Consider the following 17,114-nt stretch of genomic DNA (forward strand, 5'->3'; position numbering starts at 1 on the left):
GGACGACTCAGGGCCCAGGTCTCCCTCTCTCACCCACACTCCCACATGCTCGCCCTCCCCCTGAAAGCATTCCTTCTTTCCTCCTCTTGCACACTGTAAATGTTCTCTGATTTTGCCCCAGACAAAATTAGGGTCACGCCAATGCCCCAGCCCCTCACTTCTTGCTGCAGCTGTGCTGTCTGTGTAGCCAATGCAGGCAGCAAGGATGGGCTTGGGAAAGTAAACACCACAGCAGACTGAAGTTTTAAGCTTAGATATTTAACTTCCATGAAACTTTCAGCAGAAATGTCGGATATAATCAAATTGTTGTTTAAAATACCTGTCGAGACTTGACTGACTTTCCAGATGAGTGGCACTTTCAGGGATGTATTTTGAAAGGCGCCAAATACATGGATTTCAGAGTGTAATTTGCCACCCCAGTACTTATCTTAAAGCTTTAACACAAATACTTGGCAAACTGCTATCTTGAGTGGTTCTACTGTTTATGTTCCTAATTTAATGGTATTTATTATAGCCTCTGGCACTCTTGATTGTGTAGGGCCTTTTTCATTACATTGTTTTACTCCTTGTCTGAATCTCAGTGTAATATGCTATCACAAATTGCCAAGGTTGTTCTCCCTCTGCTTTCCAACTGTGCTACTGCAGTTCCTGTGTCTGTACCAAAACCTGTCAAGAAACTCTCATGGATTCCATCAAGATTCTCACTTGTTATGAGTGAAATAAGTCTGATTTTGAAAAGTTATGGCTATTTAGATGTGACAGTGTAAACTGTTCTAGTCACATCATGACCCATTTTGCTGTTCAGTTCTAATTTCTAGGAGCATTCCCATGTATAGGAACCTCTGCATAGTTTGACATGTTGAGCTGCTGCTATTTCAGGCTTTCCTGGGGACTCGTATTTGTCCCCACCCATGTCAGGGAGGTTGGAACTACATGATATTTAAGATTCCTTCCAATCCAACCCATTCTGTGGTTGTTCTGCCTGTGTGTTGGCCATAGCTCTGCCATGAGCTTTGGATGTGAAAGCTGGCAGTGTTTAAGGGAAAATAGCCTTTTCTCCACTGGCTCTTTGCTTTGATATCTACAGCTCATTGCTGTAATTTCCCACACTTACCATATTTAGAGAGTATACTTTCTTTGAATAATCTGCAATTGATTTTGGGGTATTAGGTGCTATACTACCAAAATCTGTGACTGCTGAGAGCCACATACTCTTGAAAAATGAAAGGCAGAGCAAGCAGAAAATTGAGGAACAGGCACCACTTAAGGTGGCCTCTGGATTTCTGGTCAAATCTAGTTATATAGAGCTCTCTACTATCACTTGCTTTCAAATGTAAAGCAGCTCTTAGCTATCAATTTGGTATAGGCTATAGGATGTTTATGAGCCTTTTCCCCACAAGATGAGTAGCTGTGCCATGCAGCAGTGATGCTATGAAATGTATGGAGGAGAACAATAGAGAGGGCACCTGGGGAGCAGTTCTGCAACAGGACAGAGAGCAGTCAGTGCTGAGACCTGAGTGCCATAAAATCAGTTTTAGATGGAGAAGCTGGGCAAGGCATCAAGCCTGGAGAACAAAGATGATGGCACAGTCATCTGTGGTGGTGCTGTGGAATAGAGGGCCTGAAAGTTCCCTCTCTGATGGTGGGATGTGCTGTGCATGGCATCCCAGAAGCAAGAAGCCAGTTTGCACTGCATGAGAATCTCCTTTTAGACACTTCTTTACTGCTTTGATGCTCTGTGGCCTGTCAGAGGACCACTGTGGGGAATGTGTCAGCAGATTGTTGTATTTGTTTTCATTTCTAAACAGCCATGGCACCTTTTGAAGGCGAACATCCCTCCCCTTAAGGCACTATAGACTAAAGGTGTGGAAAACCAAATGCATTTGGCATAATTAATAATGAATAGACGTCCACAGCAAAGCCTTGTCTTGTTGACAAATTTTTTCAGACAACCTACTAATGATAACAACACAAGAGGATAGCTAAGAATATATTAATGGTATAGTTTAGGCATATTTTTTCTCAATAATCCATATGTAGACAAATAACTTAGCAAAGTACTAAGTCTGCAGATGTGGATATGGATTTTTTTTTCTACTTGAATTATTTCTCCTTAATGCAACTTTTAAGCTGCAGATAACTATTTCTTAGGGATCCTCTGCACTGTAGTTTAATCATTATTCCAGCTTATCAAAAAAGGTCACAATGACCTTTTGTTGCTGCATTTTGTACCTCTGTTAGCTAAATTAATGTCTGCTTGGAACATAGAGTGAGATCAGAGAATTTGGGAAAGAATAACCTCTGTGTGTGGATTAATGAAGGACTACACTTGCAGTAAAATGAACAATCGTGTTCTTTCTGAGAATCAGCCACTCAGTGGAGGCACGAAGGCAAAGGCAGTCCTCACAGTAGACCCAGGCGGTGTTTTGAAAGCTTCATGTCTTCAAAGTCACCGTGGTGCCCTCCAACAGGAACATTATCGACTTCCCAGAAGCATTTGCAGCATTTGAGGAAAAGTTCAAGTGATAAAGGCACTCAGCACAGACATTGTCTTGCTCTTGTCAAAGCAGCACTGCCCTACCCAAGGGCATGACATCTGCTCTGCTGTGCATCAAGTGACAGGTGGGGGCTCCTTGAGAAATGCCTTTTCTTTCTAGATTTCACAAATCTTTGCTCACCATTCCCATTTCCAGCACCCAGCTCTTGCAGCTCAGTGGCTGGGATGACTGTGGGGCAGAAAATGTGATCATTTGCTGATAACTTGTGTAAAACCTCTGAGTTCAGGAGAAATGGGGAATATTACTCAGAGATAGATAATTGAAAAAAAATTAAAATAAAATAGAAATCAACAGAAAAGATGCATTTTTGAGATTCTATTATTTTTTGAAACAAGATATTATAATAGAGATGCTGGTGCTTTTTCAGTTCCAAAGCTCTGCCTGCAGCTGTGTGATGACCAGGCTCAGCCTTTGCTGTGATTTTTTAGTCCTTACAATTTTGGAGGTATGTTGGAAAAAGCAAACTGTATTTCAAAATCTGGGGCAACTAATAAATAGAGCTCTAAACTTATTGATTTTAAGGCTCTCATACCCATACTCAATTAGTCTGACATAGCAAGGGAAATGACTTAAAGGAGCAATTTTTTTTTGTTTCCTTTGTATTTATTTGAAGTCTGTGATGGGCATTTAGACCCCTTCTTGGCTCACAAATGCTGTGTGATTGGGTTTTCTGCTGTTTTTTCTTGACATTGCTGCTGGAGCAGAAGATGACAACTCCTGCCTCCTCTGTGTCCTTTGACATTCACTCCTTGCTGCGCTGTTGCACTTCTGCTCTCTTTTGAGAGAATTCCTTAGTCCCAGTTCACCTTTGCATAGTGAGCAGTTTATTTTAAATACATGGTGTGTTGTGAAGAAAAAAAAAAGTGGTTTCTCTTTTCCCAGCATCCTACCATAGCCTTTTGAACAAAAATGGCTGATTATTCAAAGTTAGCTTTAGTACATGCTAGGCTGTATATGTGGCTGCTTACTGCTCTTTCTTCTGCAGTGGAAAGATTCAAAAAGTCTTGCAAGTAAACTGCAGACTCAGTGCTCTGCTTCCTCCTGGGCAGCTGACAGGCTGGGGGTTGTGCTCTGCCAAATCAGCCTCTTTTTGACACCATTATTTCTCTGCAGGCTAGACTTGAACCCACCTGCAGGGGTGGAAGCCACTAACCCCAGGAAACTTGCCCGAAAATATATCCAAGAGAGCTCTTCCAAATGTCTTGCTGAAATGTGTGCAAAATTATTGCTGGTTTTTACTGTATGTTGCAGTATTGTACTGTTGTGTTTTTTACTTTGAAGATCCATTTTATGGCATGGCAGTCACATTTATGTTTAGACTGGAACTCTCTCCCAGATCGGGAATTAAACTTCAGCTGTTAGGAGGTGACTTGTCACAAGCGCACCAAATGTCTTCTCAGCCCTGCTGAAATGTCTCCTGCAGAAGGGAAATGGATGTATATTATGTCCTCTTTCTCTGCATTGAGCACTTCTGAGCAACATCTCACTAAAGCAAGCTTGAAAAGCAGTAAGTGCTTGGACAGCTTCCTCTTTCTCATTCTAGCAGGAGCCAAGCTCAACTCATGAATTATATTTATGTAAAAGACATTAAGGATTGTTGGTTAAATGTCTGTTTGGTCTAGACTGTGCCCTGGTTATTTGAGTAGCTCCACTGGACATCACTATTTGCACAAACCAGTCTGAGGGTAAATTGATCAGTTTTCTGCCAAAGCACTGACCTCCTGCGATTGATTGACCTGGCGAGCAGCCCTCAGCTGACAGGAGGCCATAAAAAAGGGACTTGTGAGCAAAGGAGTGTCATTAGACTCTGAACCTCTTGGAGCCATGAGGGCAATACTGTTGGCAGTGGTTTACATCCCGCTCATCGTGGCTGTGGAACGGTAAGAAAACTCCTCTGCCTTCACTGCCACACAGCTGGCTTCATGGGTGACCTGTGCTTGTTGCTACTTGAGGTCTCAAAAAAGAAACCTTTTTTTTAAATAGATGGAGTATATGACAGTTCTAGAAAGGATGATCAGGTTTTTTTGTGTGTTTATTTTATTTGCATAGAATCCCTTTGATTCGATTCAAATCTATCAAGAAACAGCTGAAGGAAAAGGGAGAATTAGAGGAATTTTGGAGGAATCACCACCCTGATGTTTTTGCCCGGAGGTATCTGCATTGTTTCCCAGCAGATATTGCTTTATCAGTAGGAACTGCTTCAGAAAGGCTGTATGATTACATGAATGTAAGTACAGTTTTGGTAATGCAATCATTAGGACTCATCATTCTACTGGAGGCAGGGTTCTTTTCCCAGCACATTTCAAATCTAGTCTGTCGATGAAATTATAGAGCTTGTGGTGTCTTGTTGCTTTATGCTATAAATATTAGATCATAAAAAAAACAGGTTGCAATCTGCAAAATAAAGCATGTCTAGATCTAGGATAGCATGGGACCTGAGTAGAAAGCTGATGTAGAGTAGCAGTGGTAGTCCTGTGACAAGTTTTACTTTTGTACAGATCTGTAGTGGACTTGGTTGGGTCCCCAAAGAAATATGGGAGGTTTGCCTGTATCAGTCTTGGCAAACTACAGGGTTTTTCACAGCAGAATCTGATTGCTTCATTTAGTCATGTTCTATTTACCAGACTCTTGGATGCTTCTGTGGTTTAAAAAAATCCCTCAAATCTCATTTATTTGATCAGGTGGAATCACAAATCAGTGATGATAAAGACTTAAGTAGAGTTTTTTATTTTTCTGCTTTTATCTCTGGAGTTTAATATGTATTAAATATTGGAGACTGACCTGGGAGGATTTACCATCTAAACTGAAAAAGGAAAAAATATTAATTTCTCTGGATCTCAGACAGGCAAGTCAGCAGGTCTACCATTTTGTAAGCTGTCTTTCCTGGTTTTAGAATTTTGTCCATTTGGATGGTCTCTGTTTTCTGTTTTATTTGGTTTTTCTGCTATGCTTATCTGAAGGGAAACTAAGCTGCAGAAATGTTGTGAAGTCTTCACCTGAACAGGAAATGGAATCGAAGGGAAGGCCAAATTCATTCAGCAAGATCTTACTGACACTTGAGGGCCATAAAGAAATAAGTATGTGAAGAAGAACAAAGGACACTGAAACACTTCAACCTGCTCTAAAGCTTATTTCAAAGAGGGATAAATGAAAATCTCAAAACAACAAAGCAAAACCCACTTCCCCAGCATATTCAGGTAGCACCAGGAACGGTTTTATTGCAGTGTGTATGTGGGATTTCTGGTTGTATCTGTTTTAGTTTTGTTTTTGTTTTCTTTTAATGAACATCACTTAGGTTTGTTTAATGCAGGAAGAAATAGAATCCTACTGTATAGTTGGATATTCTCTTAAATGGCATGCTTGCTTGCCCTTTCAAGATTGTCTCATTCAGACTGCTTATTCTGGGGTCAGAAACGTCAGTTTATTAATTAACAAGTGTGCACTTGAAGTACATATTCAAATACTTGTATTGCTGAAAAAAGTTTGGCACTAGCTATTGCTTTTCTATCTGTGGTTGAATTCCAGAAATGCCTCTTCCTAAAAATAGGTCTCTTAATGCTGAAATGCTCTTCCAGGGCCAGATAGGAGCACTCAGACACTTGTATTCGGGATGTGGATAAGCACTTCACTCCAGCATTCACGTGTTCACAGATTATCTCAGTCTCAATTGGTATCCAGGGATGGTCAGTGGTTTCTTCATCTGCTGGATGAACTTTGTCCAGTACATCAGGAGCAGTTTGTGCAACACAATAGTTTTTGACTTGCTAGAATAGCTGCTAATTACAAGGAGAAAGGGCAGCCACATAAGACAGTGTTTGTGCCCCTGGTCAGAGCCCTCTGAAGCTGGCAGGGGCAGGCCGTCCTGACTTTGCAACACTGTTTTCTTATTGACATCAGCAAGGAACAGCCTGAAAGTCTGTGTGGTCATGTGAGAGTTTCAATCTTGAGGGTGACGTTGTCACCTCTGAAGCCAGTGCAAGAGGGTTTGCTGACTCCATAGGGAACCCAGCTGAATATTTGCTTAAAAGGCTTTACAAATGCCGCACATTTTTCATTCAGCTGCAGTAAAACCTGCTGCTCGAAGCCACTTCGTAGATGTCATGTGATTACTCCTCTACATTTCTATCTACTGATGAGGATCTTACTCTTCTAGTATACTAATTACAATTGACTTCCAATCCTTAGAATCTGCTTTAAACCCAGAGGAGAGTAATAAACATAATCCTATTCATACTGGCCCTATCACTAACCCTAAGCATCCTCTTAACTGCACTAAACTTTTGACTCGCCCAAATAACCCCCGGCTCAGAAAAACTATCCCCATACGAATGCAGATTCGACCCCCTAGGATCTGCCAGGATTTTGTCGCAGTCTGAGGGGATGCCTAGTGGTTGTTTAATCCCATTTCGTGGAGGAAGGTGAGATGGACGAGTGTGAGGCCTGCGATGACGAATGGGAGGAGGAAGTGAAGGGCAAAGAATCGAGTTAGTGTGGGGTTATCAACAGAGAATCCACCTCAGGCTCATTCGACTAGTGTTTGTCCAGTGTAGGGGATTGCTGAGAATAGGTTTGTGATTACTGTAGCTCCTCAGAATGACATTTGGCCTCATGGTAGGACATATCCTACGAAGGCGGTTGCGGTGAGGGCTAAGAGGAGAATGACTCCGTCACGCTCCAGACACGTTCGGTGTGCCGTGCCTTCCCGTTTAAATGCAATTGCACAGAAGGCCCTGAGGGAGTGCTGTGGGATGCTCCCGATCCCGGCTCTCCCTCAGAGCAGCCGGCTGGAGGCTGCCGGGGCTGAGGGCCTCATTCCTCCCGCAGGCTCAGTACTACGGGGTGGTGAGCGTGGGGACACCGCCACAAAGCTTCACCGTCGTCTTCGACACCGGCTCCTCCAACTTTTGGGTCCCATCCGCCTACTGCATCAGCGAGGCCTGCCGTAAGAAATGGTGCTCTCCTTGGTGCTTCTCTTGGCTTGGCTGCAGAGACCATGCCCAGTTCTCCTTACCCAAATGCTTGCCTGCAGCTGGGATCTGCAAGGAGAGGGTTTGGAGCATCCCTCAGGGCTGCTCTCCTCTCCCCAGTTTGCTCCTCTGTCCCTCATGGCACTCTGCAGCCAGGGCAGGCACCGGCTGCAACTGCCCAGAGTCCCTCTGCACCCACCATGGCGTAAAAGGTGTGAAAATAGACCTGGGAGACCTGCCAACAAAGGAGGAAATGCCCATTTCTGTTCTAATTTTTCTCTAAAATGCAAAATTACCTCTCGGGTACAGAAAAACTGGGATGTCTGCAGGGGAACTGAGGTGCCTGCAGTACTTCTTCAGCACTTTTCTCTTGAGAGAAGCAAAAATCTCGTTTTCCTACATCTCATCTTGTTCTGCATTGGGAAGTGGGTGGGTTGCCAGGACCTCCCCTCAGTGTAGAAGTGTCATATTTTTTTTTGTGTAGGGGTGCACCAAAAATTTAAGTCCTTCAAGTCAGATTCATATGAGCATGGAGGGGAAGCCTTCTCTCTGCAGTACGGCTCAGGACAGCTTCTGGGCATTGCTGGCAAAGACACACTGCAGGTGAGTGTCCCCCAAAAATGGCTGTCAGCCTCCAGATCAGCTGTTTGCAGGGCACTTCAGTTTCCTTGCCCTGGAAAACCTTCCCTGGTTTAGGCAAGGGCAGGGTCAGGTCCCACCAAGCTGAGAGGTGTGGGCTCTGCTTCAGCTTTGGACTACCAACACAAATGCATCACATTTTATTTTTCATTTCTACTTGTCTTCTTGGATCCTCTTCTGGGCTAATGAAGAAGCAGCCACATAATTAAGGCATTCTAAGGAATCAGTGCTGCCTACCTGCCAAATGGGCACGTGCTATGTTGATGCAAGTCACACAAAGATAGCCAGGTTTTATAAATTGAATGAATGCATTGATATGGATCAGAAATATGGCTAATTTCTTGTTATTGGTGGTGTCATTACTTTCAGTTCTGGTTGTTCTTTGCTTGGTTGATGGTGGTTGTCTCTTTTTTTTTTTTACCAAACAGATAAGTAACATCTCCATCAAGGGACAGGACTTTGGCGAGTCAGTGTTTGAACCAGGAACAACTTTTGTCCTTGCCCACTTTGATGGTGTACTGGGCTTAGGCTACCCCTCCTTAGCAGTGGGCAATGCTCTGCCTGTGTTTGACAGCATCATGAACCAGCAGCTGGTAGAGGAGCCAGTCTTCTCTTTCTATCTGAAAAGGTCTGTCTTTAAAATAACACTGCTAAAAAAGAAGTAAATCTATTTTAACTGTTGATAGAAACAGCTGTGCATCTGTATAAAGCTTCAACCCTAGAAAGACATTCCCCCCATTTTTTTGATTCTTTGTGTTGTTTCTTTGTTTTCAATTTGACATTGAAAATTATAGCATGAAAAGAAAAAAAAATGTTATGGAGAGGACCATGACTTTTTGGACAGAGATTTATTCTTGTTGGAGCGGGTCATAAATAAAAGAAAAGTTCCCAGCTGAGACTCACCATGTCAGTTGCCAGAGGTTTCCCTCTGGCCCATGCGGATGAGCAGAAGTGCTGTGCTACACCCAAGTAGCCACATTTCAGAAAAATACTGTTCCATAATCTGGACCCAGCTGCAACTCCATCTATTTCTTTAGTGTTTCCTCTGAGCTGAGAGTAGCAACTGGCTCAGCTTGCTCCCCATGCCTACCTTGGTGTCAACATAGAGTCTTCTCAGAGTTTGTTTGGAGGGTATGAGTTGGAGCACATACAGTGATAATTTAGTAGTAATCCCTTTCAGCCATCCATATCTGAATTAAGAAAGGGCTGTGATTTGACTTTTGCTTTTTAAGTGTAATCTCATTGTGCATACTGGCACGCTCCCATGCCTGTGTTAACCTGTTTTCTGCTTTCAGAGGAGACGACACCGAGAACGGCGGTGAGTTGATTCTGGGGGGGATAGACCATTCTCTCTACAAAGGTTCAATCCACTGGGTCCCAGTCACTGAGAAAAGCTACTGGCAAATACACATGAACAAGTATGTATGTATGTATGTATGTATGTATGTATGTATGTATGTATGTTTAAAAAACCTGGTGAAATTCACCTCCCTAGCTAAACCCCCAGAGAAAGAAACACCTGGTGGCACAGGAGCAGGAGGGCTCAGCTGCAGTATTCTAGCCCCTCAAAGAGGGGTTCACCAGGATGAGATTGGGATTTGTTAGTTCTGTAAATCCACTGTGACCTGGGTGGCTGGTATCTGGGAGAGCATGTTAGTATGTTTTAATATGATACACCAGTGGTCAAGATGAGTCTTGGTGGACTGTTCAGTTAAGAGGTTAAGGCACCCAGGAATAGAATCCAGCTCTGGGTCCTGCTTTCATCTGTCCTGCTAACTTTGGTCAAAGTAGCCCGTGTTCCTTTGTCCCACCTCTAGCACTCTGCCTAAATTGATGAGAACACATACCTGGGGGTGAGGACAAATTCATCAGCAGGAAGCACATGATTAGAGTTGTAGGAGTCTCAAGAGAGAAAAGTGGGTCCACAGATATTCTTGTCTTTAGCAAAGCTTGGCAGCTAGTTTTAATCATAGAAACACAGAATCATTAGGATTGGAAAAGATCTTTAAGATCATTGAGTACAACTGTCAATCCAGCACCACTACCAAGTACATCACTAAACCATGTCCTCCAGAGCCACATTCACACATCTTTTGAACACTTCCAAAGATGGTGACCCTACCTCTTTCCTGGGCAGCCTGTTCCAACACTTCACAACGCTTTCTGTGAAGAAATTTTTACTAATATCAAGTCTAAATCTACCGTGATGCAACTTGAGGCCATTTCCTCTTGTCCTGTCACTTGTTCTCTGGGATTAACTTCAGTCAGTACTCTGATGCTTTAGCTGGCAATAATACAGTGTTTCAGTCACAGTGTATATGCCATTTGCTTAAAGCTGCTTTTTTTTCTTTTTTCATTTGCAGTATAAAGATCCAGGGCCGGGTGGCATTTTGCTCCCATGGCTGCGAAGCCATCGTTGACTCAGGCACTTCTCTTATCACCGGCCCCTCTTCACAAATCAGGCGATTGCAGGCATATATTGGGGCAAGCCCATCAAATACTGGAGAGGTAAAAACTGTGCAGCCAGAAAACAGCTAGAGAGGAAGAGAAACTGGTATATGATGCAAAGGGTTGAAAAATAACAGAAATGATGGCTTAGACAGGTGCCAGTGGAAGCCTTGTTTCCAAGACAGCACTGAGCTCTGAGCCAAGCTGCTTTTGACCTATATGCCTTGTCCCAGTCCTTTTCCTAAATGTTCACTTCATCTTCTATACTGGTGTGTAAGGAAATAATGGGAACTGAGGAATGGATCTGTACTCTGCATGAGAGATAATTTTCTTTTGGAAGCTCAGAGTCTTTTTGAGTCCCCAGCTCTAGCTGTTGGCTCTCCCAAGCCAGGAGGGATTTGGTGCTGATGGCCAGCCATGTCAGGAATGGTATTTTAATGACAGCCCCACAGTGGCTTCACTGACAGGGCCCCTCACTGTCAGCAGTTGGTGTCATGCCAGAGCTCCTGGGAGGGATGCACATCAGTGGCACTCACAATGCTGGCTATTTGCAGGGTACAGGACAAGGCTTGCTGGCTCTTACTCTTCCTCGTGAACCTTACCCCACTGACCCTTTCCTGGTTTTCCTTTCTTGCCTGCTGCTGCCTCCTGCATCTCCCTTGCTGACACTCCTCCCAACTCCTTCCTGTCCTGCCTCCAGGGAAAGAGCAGTTTATTGTACACCCAGTTTATTTTACCATGCCTATTCCTGGCCCTTGGCTGACTCCCACAGATTCCCACAGGTCACCAGCACATTGCCGCAGCTCCAGTGCTCAAGCAAAGCTGAATTTTTGTTTACTTTGTTAACAAATCCTGTGTGGCTTTTGTTAACTTTGCATTTCACAGAATATTCTGAATTGGAAGGGACCCATGAGGATCATCAAGTCCATCTCTCAGGAATGGCCTGTACAAGGATGAAACCCACAGCCTTGGTGTTATTAGCACCATGTTCTAACCAACTGAACTAATCTCAGTTTGTCTTGATCCAGACCCAAAGCTACTCTTGGAAGAAAATTAAGAGTATTGCAAGTGCCCAGTGCACTGGACATAGAGCAGACTAAAGTGGACTCTTAATTCACTTTCATTTTTAAGAGGAGGACTTGCAGTGACCTCTGTGTAGCTCCTGAGGCTCCTGATTCTTTCTCAATCGAGCCTTTAATCTTGATTTTGTTCAACTTTTTAGATACGTGCCAAAGAGTATGCTCTGATAACAAGTTGATTTTATAATGGTTCATGCTAATGAACACAGATAAAATATGTATTTCCAATGTACAATGTACTAGCCTAATACAAACAAGGAATGGGTCATTGCTGTGTAGGTTTATATATACACCAGTGCTGACCTAAGAACATTCATCTGGTATCTCAGATTTCGCAAAAAAGCATCCTGAAAATAGGAGTTTCTGTGACAGATTTTTAGCAATCACAGACAGACTGCATATATTGACTCAAATTTATCCCAGTAAAAGTGAGTGTATCCATCCTGGGTTTTACCAGAACTTCTACCTCTTTTCAGCAAGGATTGATTTGTTCTGGATGTACTATTCTGTAATAGCTATGTAAAAGAATTATGTCTTGCTTCTTGTATCCTATAAATCATTTTACTGGCTTTTTGTACCCTTGTCCCATGATTTGTTTTGTTCTAATGGTATGACACTTGGTAAGTGTGCACAAGATGTAGGATTATGTTTTCATAAAATAGATTGAAAAACAGCAAAAAGCAGATTTTTCCTTCTAAAAAGCCTCTAAAAAATGACTTAAAACACTACAGTTTACAGCAAAGGTTCCTCTGGGACTTGGAGTATTCTATAGTTTGTTTCCCACACCATTTTTTTCATGAAATAACTAGAAAGGCCAGGAAATTATCTTCTCCGTTACTGTAACTGAATATGTTACTTATGTATATTAATGATCATGCCAGAGTTTAGTCCTTCTACTCTTTAAATCCCACTCCAGGGCAAAGTATAAGCACAAAGTGCTGTGTTCCTCACTATCTTTTTTTCCCCCTAAACTCATGGTATATGGGAGGACCTGGGGTGAACTGCACCCATAGGATGCTCCCTCTGTGGCTTGGGCAACTCCCTGTGCCCTGTCAAGGCCAGAGCATTGGAGAACTTTTGCTCAGCAGACCTTGCTGATGTAGGCTGGCTGGGGCTCACACACTTAGTTTTGCCTTTGAGTTGCACAGGGAGGATATCAGAGCCCCTTCACCTCCTCTCTCTTGGGACTTGCAAGGATTTGCATCAGCCCAGGGTCTCTAGGGTGCAGTGGTCTGGGCTGCTGGGCTGGTTTGACCGAGTACATGAAAGCTGGAGGGCACTGTTAGGCTGTAAGCCAGCCTAATGCTGTTTCTCTGTAGTAAATTCACTATTACCTACTCCAAAAGCCTTGAATCCAAGAGCAGTACTTGAAGAAAGACAAAGCAATCCCATCTCAGTCCGTGCATTGTTTCCAGTTTCTTGTAGACTGCAGAAGACTGTCGAGCTTGCCTCACATAAGCTTCACGATCGGACACCACGAGTACAGGCTGGCAGCAGAGCAGTACATCATAAAGGTGAGTGTCAGCAGCTTCCCTGCTCCTCTCTCCCTGAGCTGGGCATGGAGCAGGCTGCTGCAGGCACATGTGCTTTCCCTTCCAGGAGTCTATTGATGACCAAACCTTCTGCATGAGTGGCTTTCAGTCTCTCGACATCCCCACTCGCACGGGCTCACTCTGGATTTTAGGAGATGTCTTCATGTCTGCATTTTACTGTATTTTTGACCGTGGGAATGACAGAGTGGGATTTGCAAAAGCTGTTCACAGAAAGGATTACTACTGAGCTGTAATAGCATTTATTCTGTCTTAATGTAATGATCTTCAACACATGTGTGAAGAAGAGTTTTACTGCAACTCTGGACCTAAATGCACATTGTGTTGTTCCTCTCTAAGTTTTAAGGACTTTGCAGTGATCCTTGTCCCAGATGATATAGTGTGGTTAAATATCTATATGTTTACATCGGTGAAACAATTTTTCCTGAGTAACTCATGGACACTACAGCTCTCAGGATAAAGCAGCAGAGCCGGTCAGCACTCAGATTTGCAAGAGATCAGGAAGAATAACAATGCTGAACTGTGCCAGGCTGAAAAGACAGCAGCTGTGTGTGGGGAAAACTAATCCTAATCGTGCCTGGTCTGGCTACCTTTTTTCTTCTTGTGTGCTAGTTTCCACCTCATTTCCTACAGCTTTCCTTTCCATCATTATTTTCCATGGTTTGGGTTTTGTTCAACTTTATTTCCTGAGTGCCACGGAAATTCTCTTTAAATTAGCTTGCTCCAACCAGCTTATATAAAAGGGAATTTGACTGATGCCTGTGTGGCATCACCACTAATTTCAACTACTGTTCCTTGCACAATTTCCTGCTCCTTACGCCACCTCTCAGACCTGCTTTTTCCCTGGGATTCATAATACCTTGATAATTCTCCTTTTTTGGGTCTCGGCATTTGATGTCTGTGCCTTAGGTCAGATGCTGCATTTAGTGCCTGACTCCTCTCCCCCTGGGCAGTGTGAGCAGCTGGAGCAGCATCCATTCACATTAGAAACCCAGAGTGCAGCCCGTGCAAAGGGATACCAGTGTTCCTCCCCCTCAGATGAGTTATGGGACCCACTCACCAGCACTACATATCTACTGCCCCTTGCTCAGCCACTTCTTGTCAGCAGTGGCAGGAGTTTCAGATGGAACAGCCACAGGTAGCTGCGCTGATTTGGCAAAACATTCACCTGAATTCTACCCATTTGTTTGTTTGGATTGCTAAAGCTGATACTGCCCCCATACACATGAATAAAACTTGACCAAACAAAATCTGCTTTACCTTAGTGCTATTACAGTTACATTTTATGTTTCTTTACAGTGGTTCCAGTGCTGGGAGGAAGGGGAGTTGAGGGTGGAACAACAATTGAAAATTCAGATTGCTCTCTGTCCTGGAGGATAAAAAGTGTGTTGGCATGTTGGGGCTGCTTGTATCTTCCTAAAGCCTGCAAATGTCTGCAGTCCCAGCCATGGGCACGGGGCACCTTCCTGTCGGGTTCGGCAGACCCCCAAGGGTTCTCCTGGCATCTCTGGACATCGGGAACGATGTGCTGAGATCCCACACCTTCCCAGCAGGGCAGAGCCATGGGCAGGTGGAGACTGGCCCCATGGTGGCCCCTGGAACAGAAGTTGGTGGCCACCAGGCACTTGCTGCTGCTGTCTGTCTGGATGTGCCTGGCACAGACCAAAACCAATATCAGTTGTTGGCCTTGGTGGTATCACAGCCCCTTAGATTTTAAGTTTTCAGTTGTAAGACTCAGTAAGTATTACAAAAACAGGATGGTTTTCCTGCAGGTATCTCTAAATACTGATCTTGCCTTCTAATATGAAATAATCTTTCTCCCCAGTGCCTGTTTCCATGACTCTCTATTTGCAGCCACATTGTGTTACACATTTGGCATCCAGGCTATCAACCTCCAGCAAAAGAGACTCTGCTGCCAGCTGTCTCTGCAGATGAGACTGAGCTGTGTGAAGTTACCCTGTATTTCAGGCCAATCTTGCCTTGATTCCCCTTTGTCCATGTCACTCTTAAACAGTGGATTGACCATAAGCTATCTTATTTGTCTAGAAAATGTCATTTGTTTGGTCATGAGCCAAGACAAACAAACATCTATAAAGCCCCATCCCCCATTTAACAGCAGCAGGGTATTTTTGTTTTGTCTACTACGCAGCATACTTAACACTCTGATACATTTCCATTATACATACACTATGTATGTGTTCCATAAATATGAGTTTGCGGTCAGAGTTAGAGATCTGTTATTTACAGCAGAAGATTTTCAGGTTGTTGGGACATGTCCCCACAGCCAGTCAGTCCCATCTTGGCTCTATGAATTCCAGCACAGAGTGGGAACACATCCTAGAAACAGGTGGAAAGTCAGGCAGCATGCACAGGGGCTAGTCCTCTCTTTGTTCTGATATATCTGATCTTACTCAAGATTAACACCATCTGATTGGAGCCAACTGTTGCCCTGACCTACTCATCTATCCTGGCCCTGTTCTATCCTTGTCCAACTTTGCCAGCTTCTGTGCCTTGCTGTTCCTGGTAGACATCAAGTTGATTTGCATGTTAGGTCAAACCCTTGCCAGAACTGTTTCTTGAGAGTTCAGTAAAACCAGGACGATGGTGTGTCTCAAAGTGCCTTTATTCATGCAATAATTCAGGATTGCTAATACCTGTGAACATGGATTGCAGTTTGTTGGGTTTGCCAAAATACTCCATTTACCATGCTAAGGCAAACAGCTTACTGAGAGAAGTGTGTAAGAGAGCACATAATCCCAAAAGACAATTTAATACAAATCAGAGTACACTGATGTTTGCCAAAGTGAGATAACAGGCTAAATGACAAGAGGAAATTTTTCTGGTAACTCATCCCAGCGCTAGCATTGCTTCTTTAGAAGCAATGAACAGAATGCTGTAGCTAACCTGGAGCTGGCCCACTGGGCCAGCTGTGTTGTGTATTATAGATCGCATTGCAGGACTTCAGAGCTGTAATTCCTAATTAAGCTCTTATCTACCTAATGGCTGCTGTGTGGCACCCTCATCCTCCATCAAATAATGAACACTGTTGCAGGGCCGGGGAGTGCTGGCAGAGCGAGTGGGAGAGGTAGCAAAATCATTCCTGATTAGATGTATGATGTTCTGGTGGAAAGCAGCAGTGTGCCTCCTGGGCAGCAGCCAGGCTGAGAAGAAGATGAGCAGAGCTCGATGACGAGAAGCTGGGAAGGCTTTTCACGCTTAGCAGTGCTGGGATGAAACAAGCTGATGTCTGGGTTGGGGACAAAGAGCATTTTGGTCCAATACCTTAAGCCCTGGTGGAAGCTGGGTGAAGGATTGGAGGGAGCAGGTATGGTGGGCAGGACTCTCAGTGCAGATTTGTGGTGGACACTTGAGAGTCATCTATAATTTCTGGCTTAAGTTCCCGTACAGCATGAAGCACAGCTCCTCAAGCTGATGTACTGTGAGGAGAGAGCTAGATTGTGGGCCAGGCTTCCTTCACAGCTGCTGAAAACCCTTCTTATACATGTCTGGCCAAACTCCCCAGAAACTTGTACTGCTCTTCTGACAAAAGTGCTATAGAGGAGAGCAGCAATTACTTTTACTTTGTTTCTAGCTGTGTGACTGGAGCTGTCTGGCTGTCCTTAAAATGTATTGTTTGTACTTAAAATTAGCCGTTTATTATTATTTAAGCACATTGGTAAATTAAGTTCCTTGACAGTTGCAGAGGCAATTACATTGAGAAACACTGAATTGAAAAGTGTGGCTTCAGCTACAAGAAAGAGGGAATCAGGAGGAAAAAGGGAATGCTTCCACAAGTTGCATAAGGGCCATTCAGAAAATTGGACTGCTAGGCTAAGGTGCTGTTTATTTCTGTATAATTTCACTCCACAGAGT

The 17,114-nt window shown here is 43.7% G+C and overlaps 1 protein-coding gene across 1 annotated transcript; it reads left to right on the top strand.

The window, feature by feature from the left end:
• Positions 1 to 4,205: 4,205 nt before the first annotated feature.
• LOC118698306 (cathepsin E-like) lies at positions 4,206 to 14,502 on the top strand. Its single transcript, XM_036401493.2, has 9 exons — positions 4,206 to 4,438; positions 4,608 to 4,785; positions 7,383 to 7,500; positions 8,010 to 8,128; positions 8,593 to 8,792; positions 9,460 to 9,582; positions 10,528 to 10,672; positions 13,107 to 13,205; positions 13,291 to 14,502. Exons 1-9 carry the CDS (start codon positions 4,383 to 4,385, stop codon positions 13,468 to 13,470), a joined length of 1,218 nt encoding a protein of 405 aa, XP_036257386.1. The 5' UTR covers positions 4,206 to 4,382; the 3' UTR covers positions 13,471 to 14,502.
• The last annotated feature ends 2,612 nt before the right edge of the window (positions 14,503 to 17,114 follow it).

Source organism: Molothrus ater, chromosome 5, assembly GCF_012460135.2.
Source record: "Molothrus ater isolate BHLD 08-10-18 breed brown headed cowbird chromosome 5, BPBGC_Mater_1.1, whole genome shotgun sequence".
Taxonomy (NCBI): Eukaryota; Metazoa; Chordata; class Aves; order Passeriformes; family Icteridae; genus Molothrus; species Molothrus ater.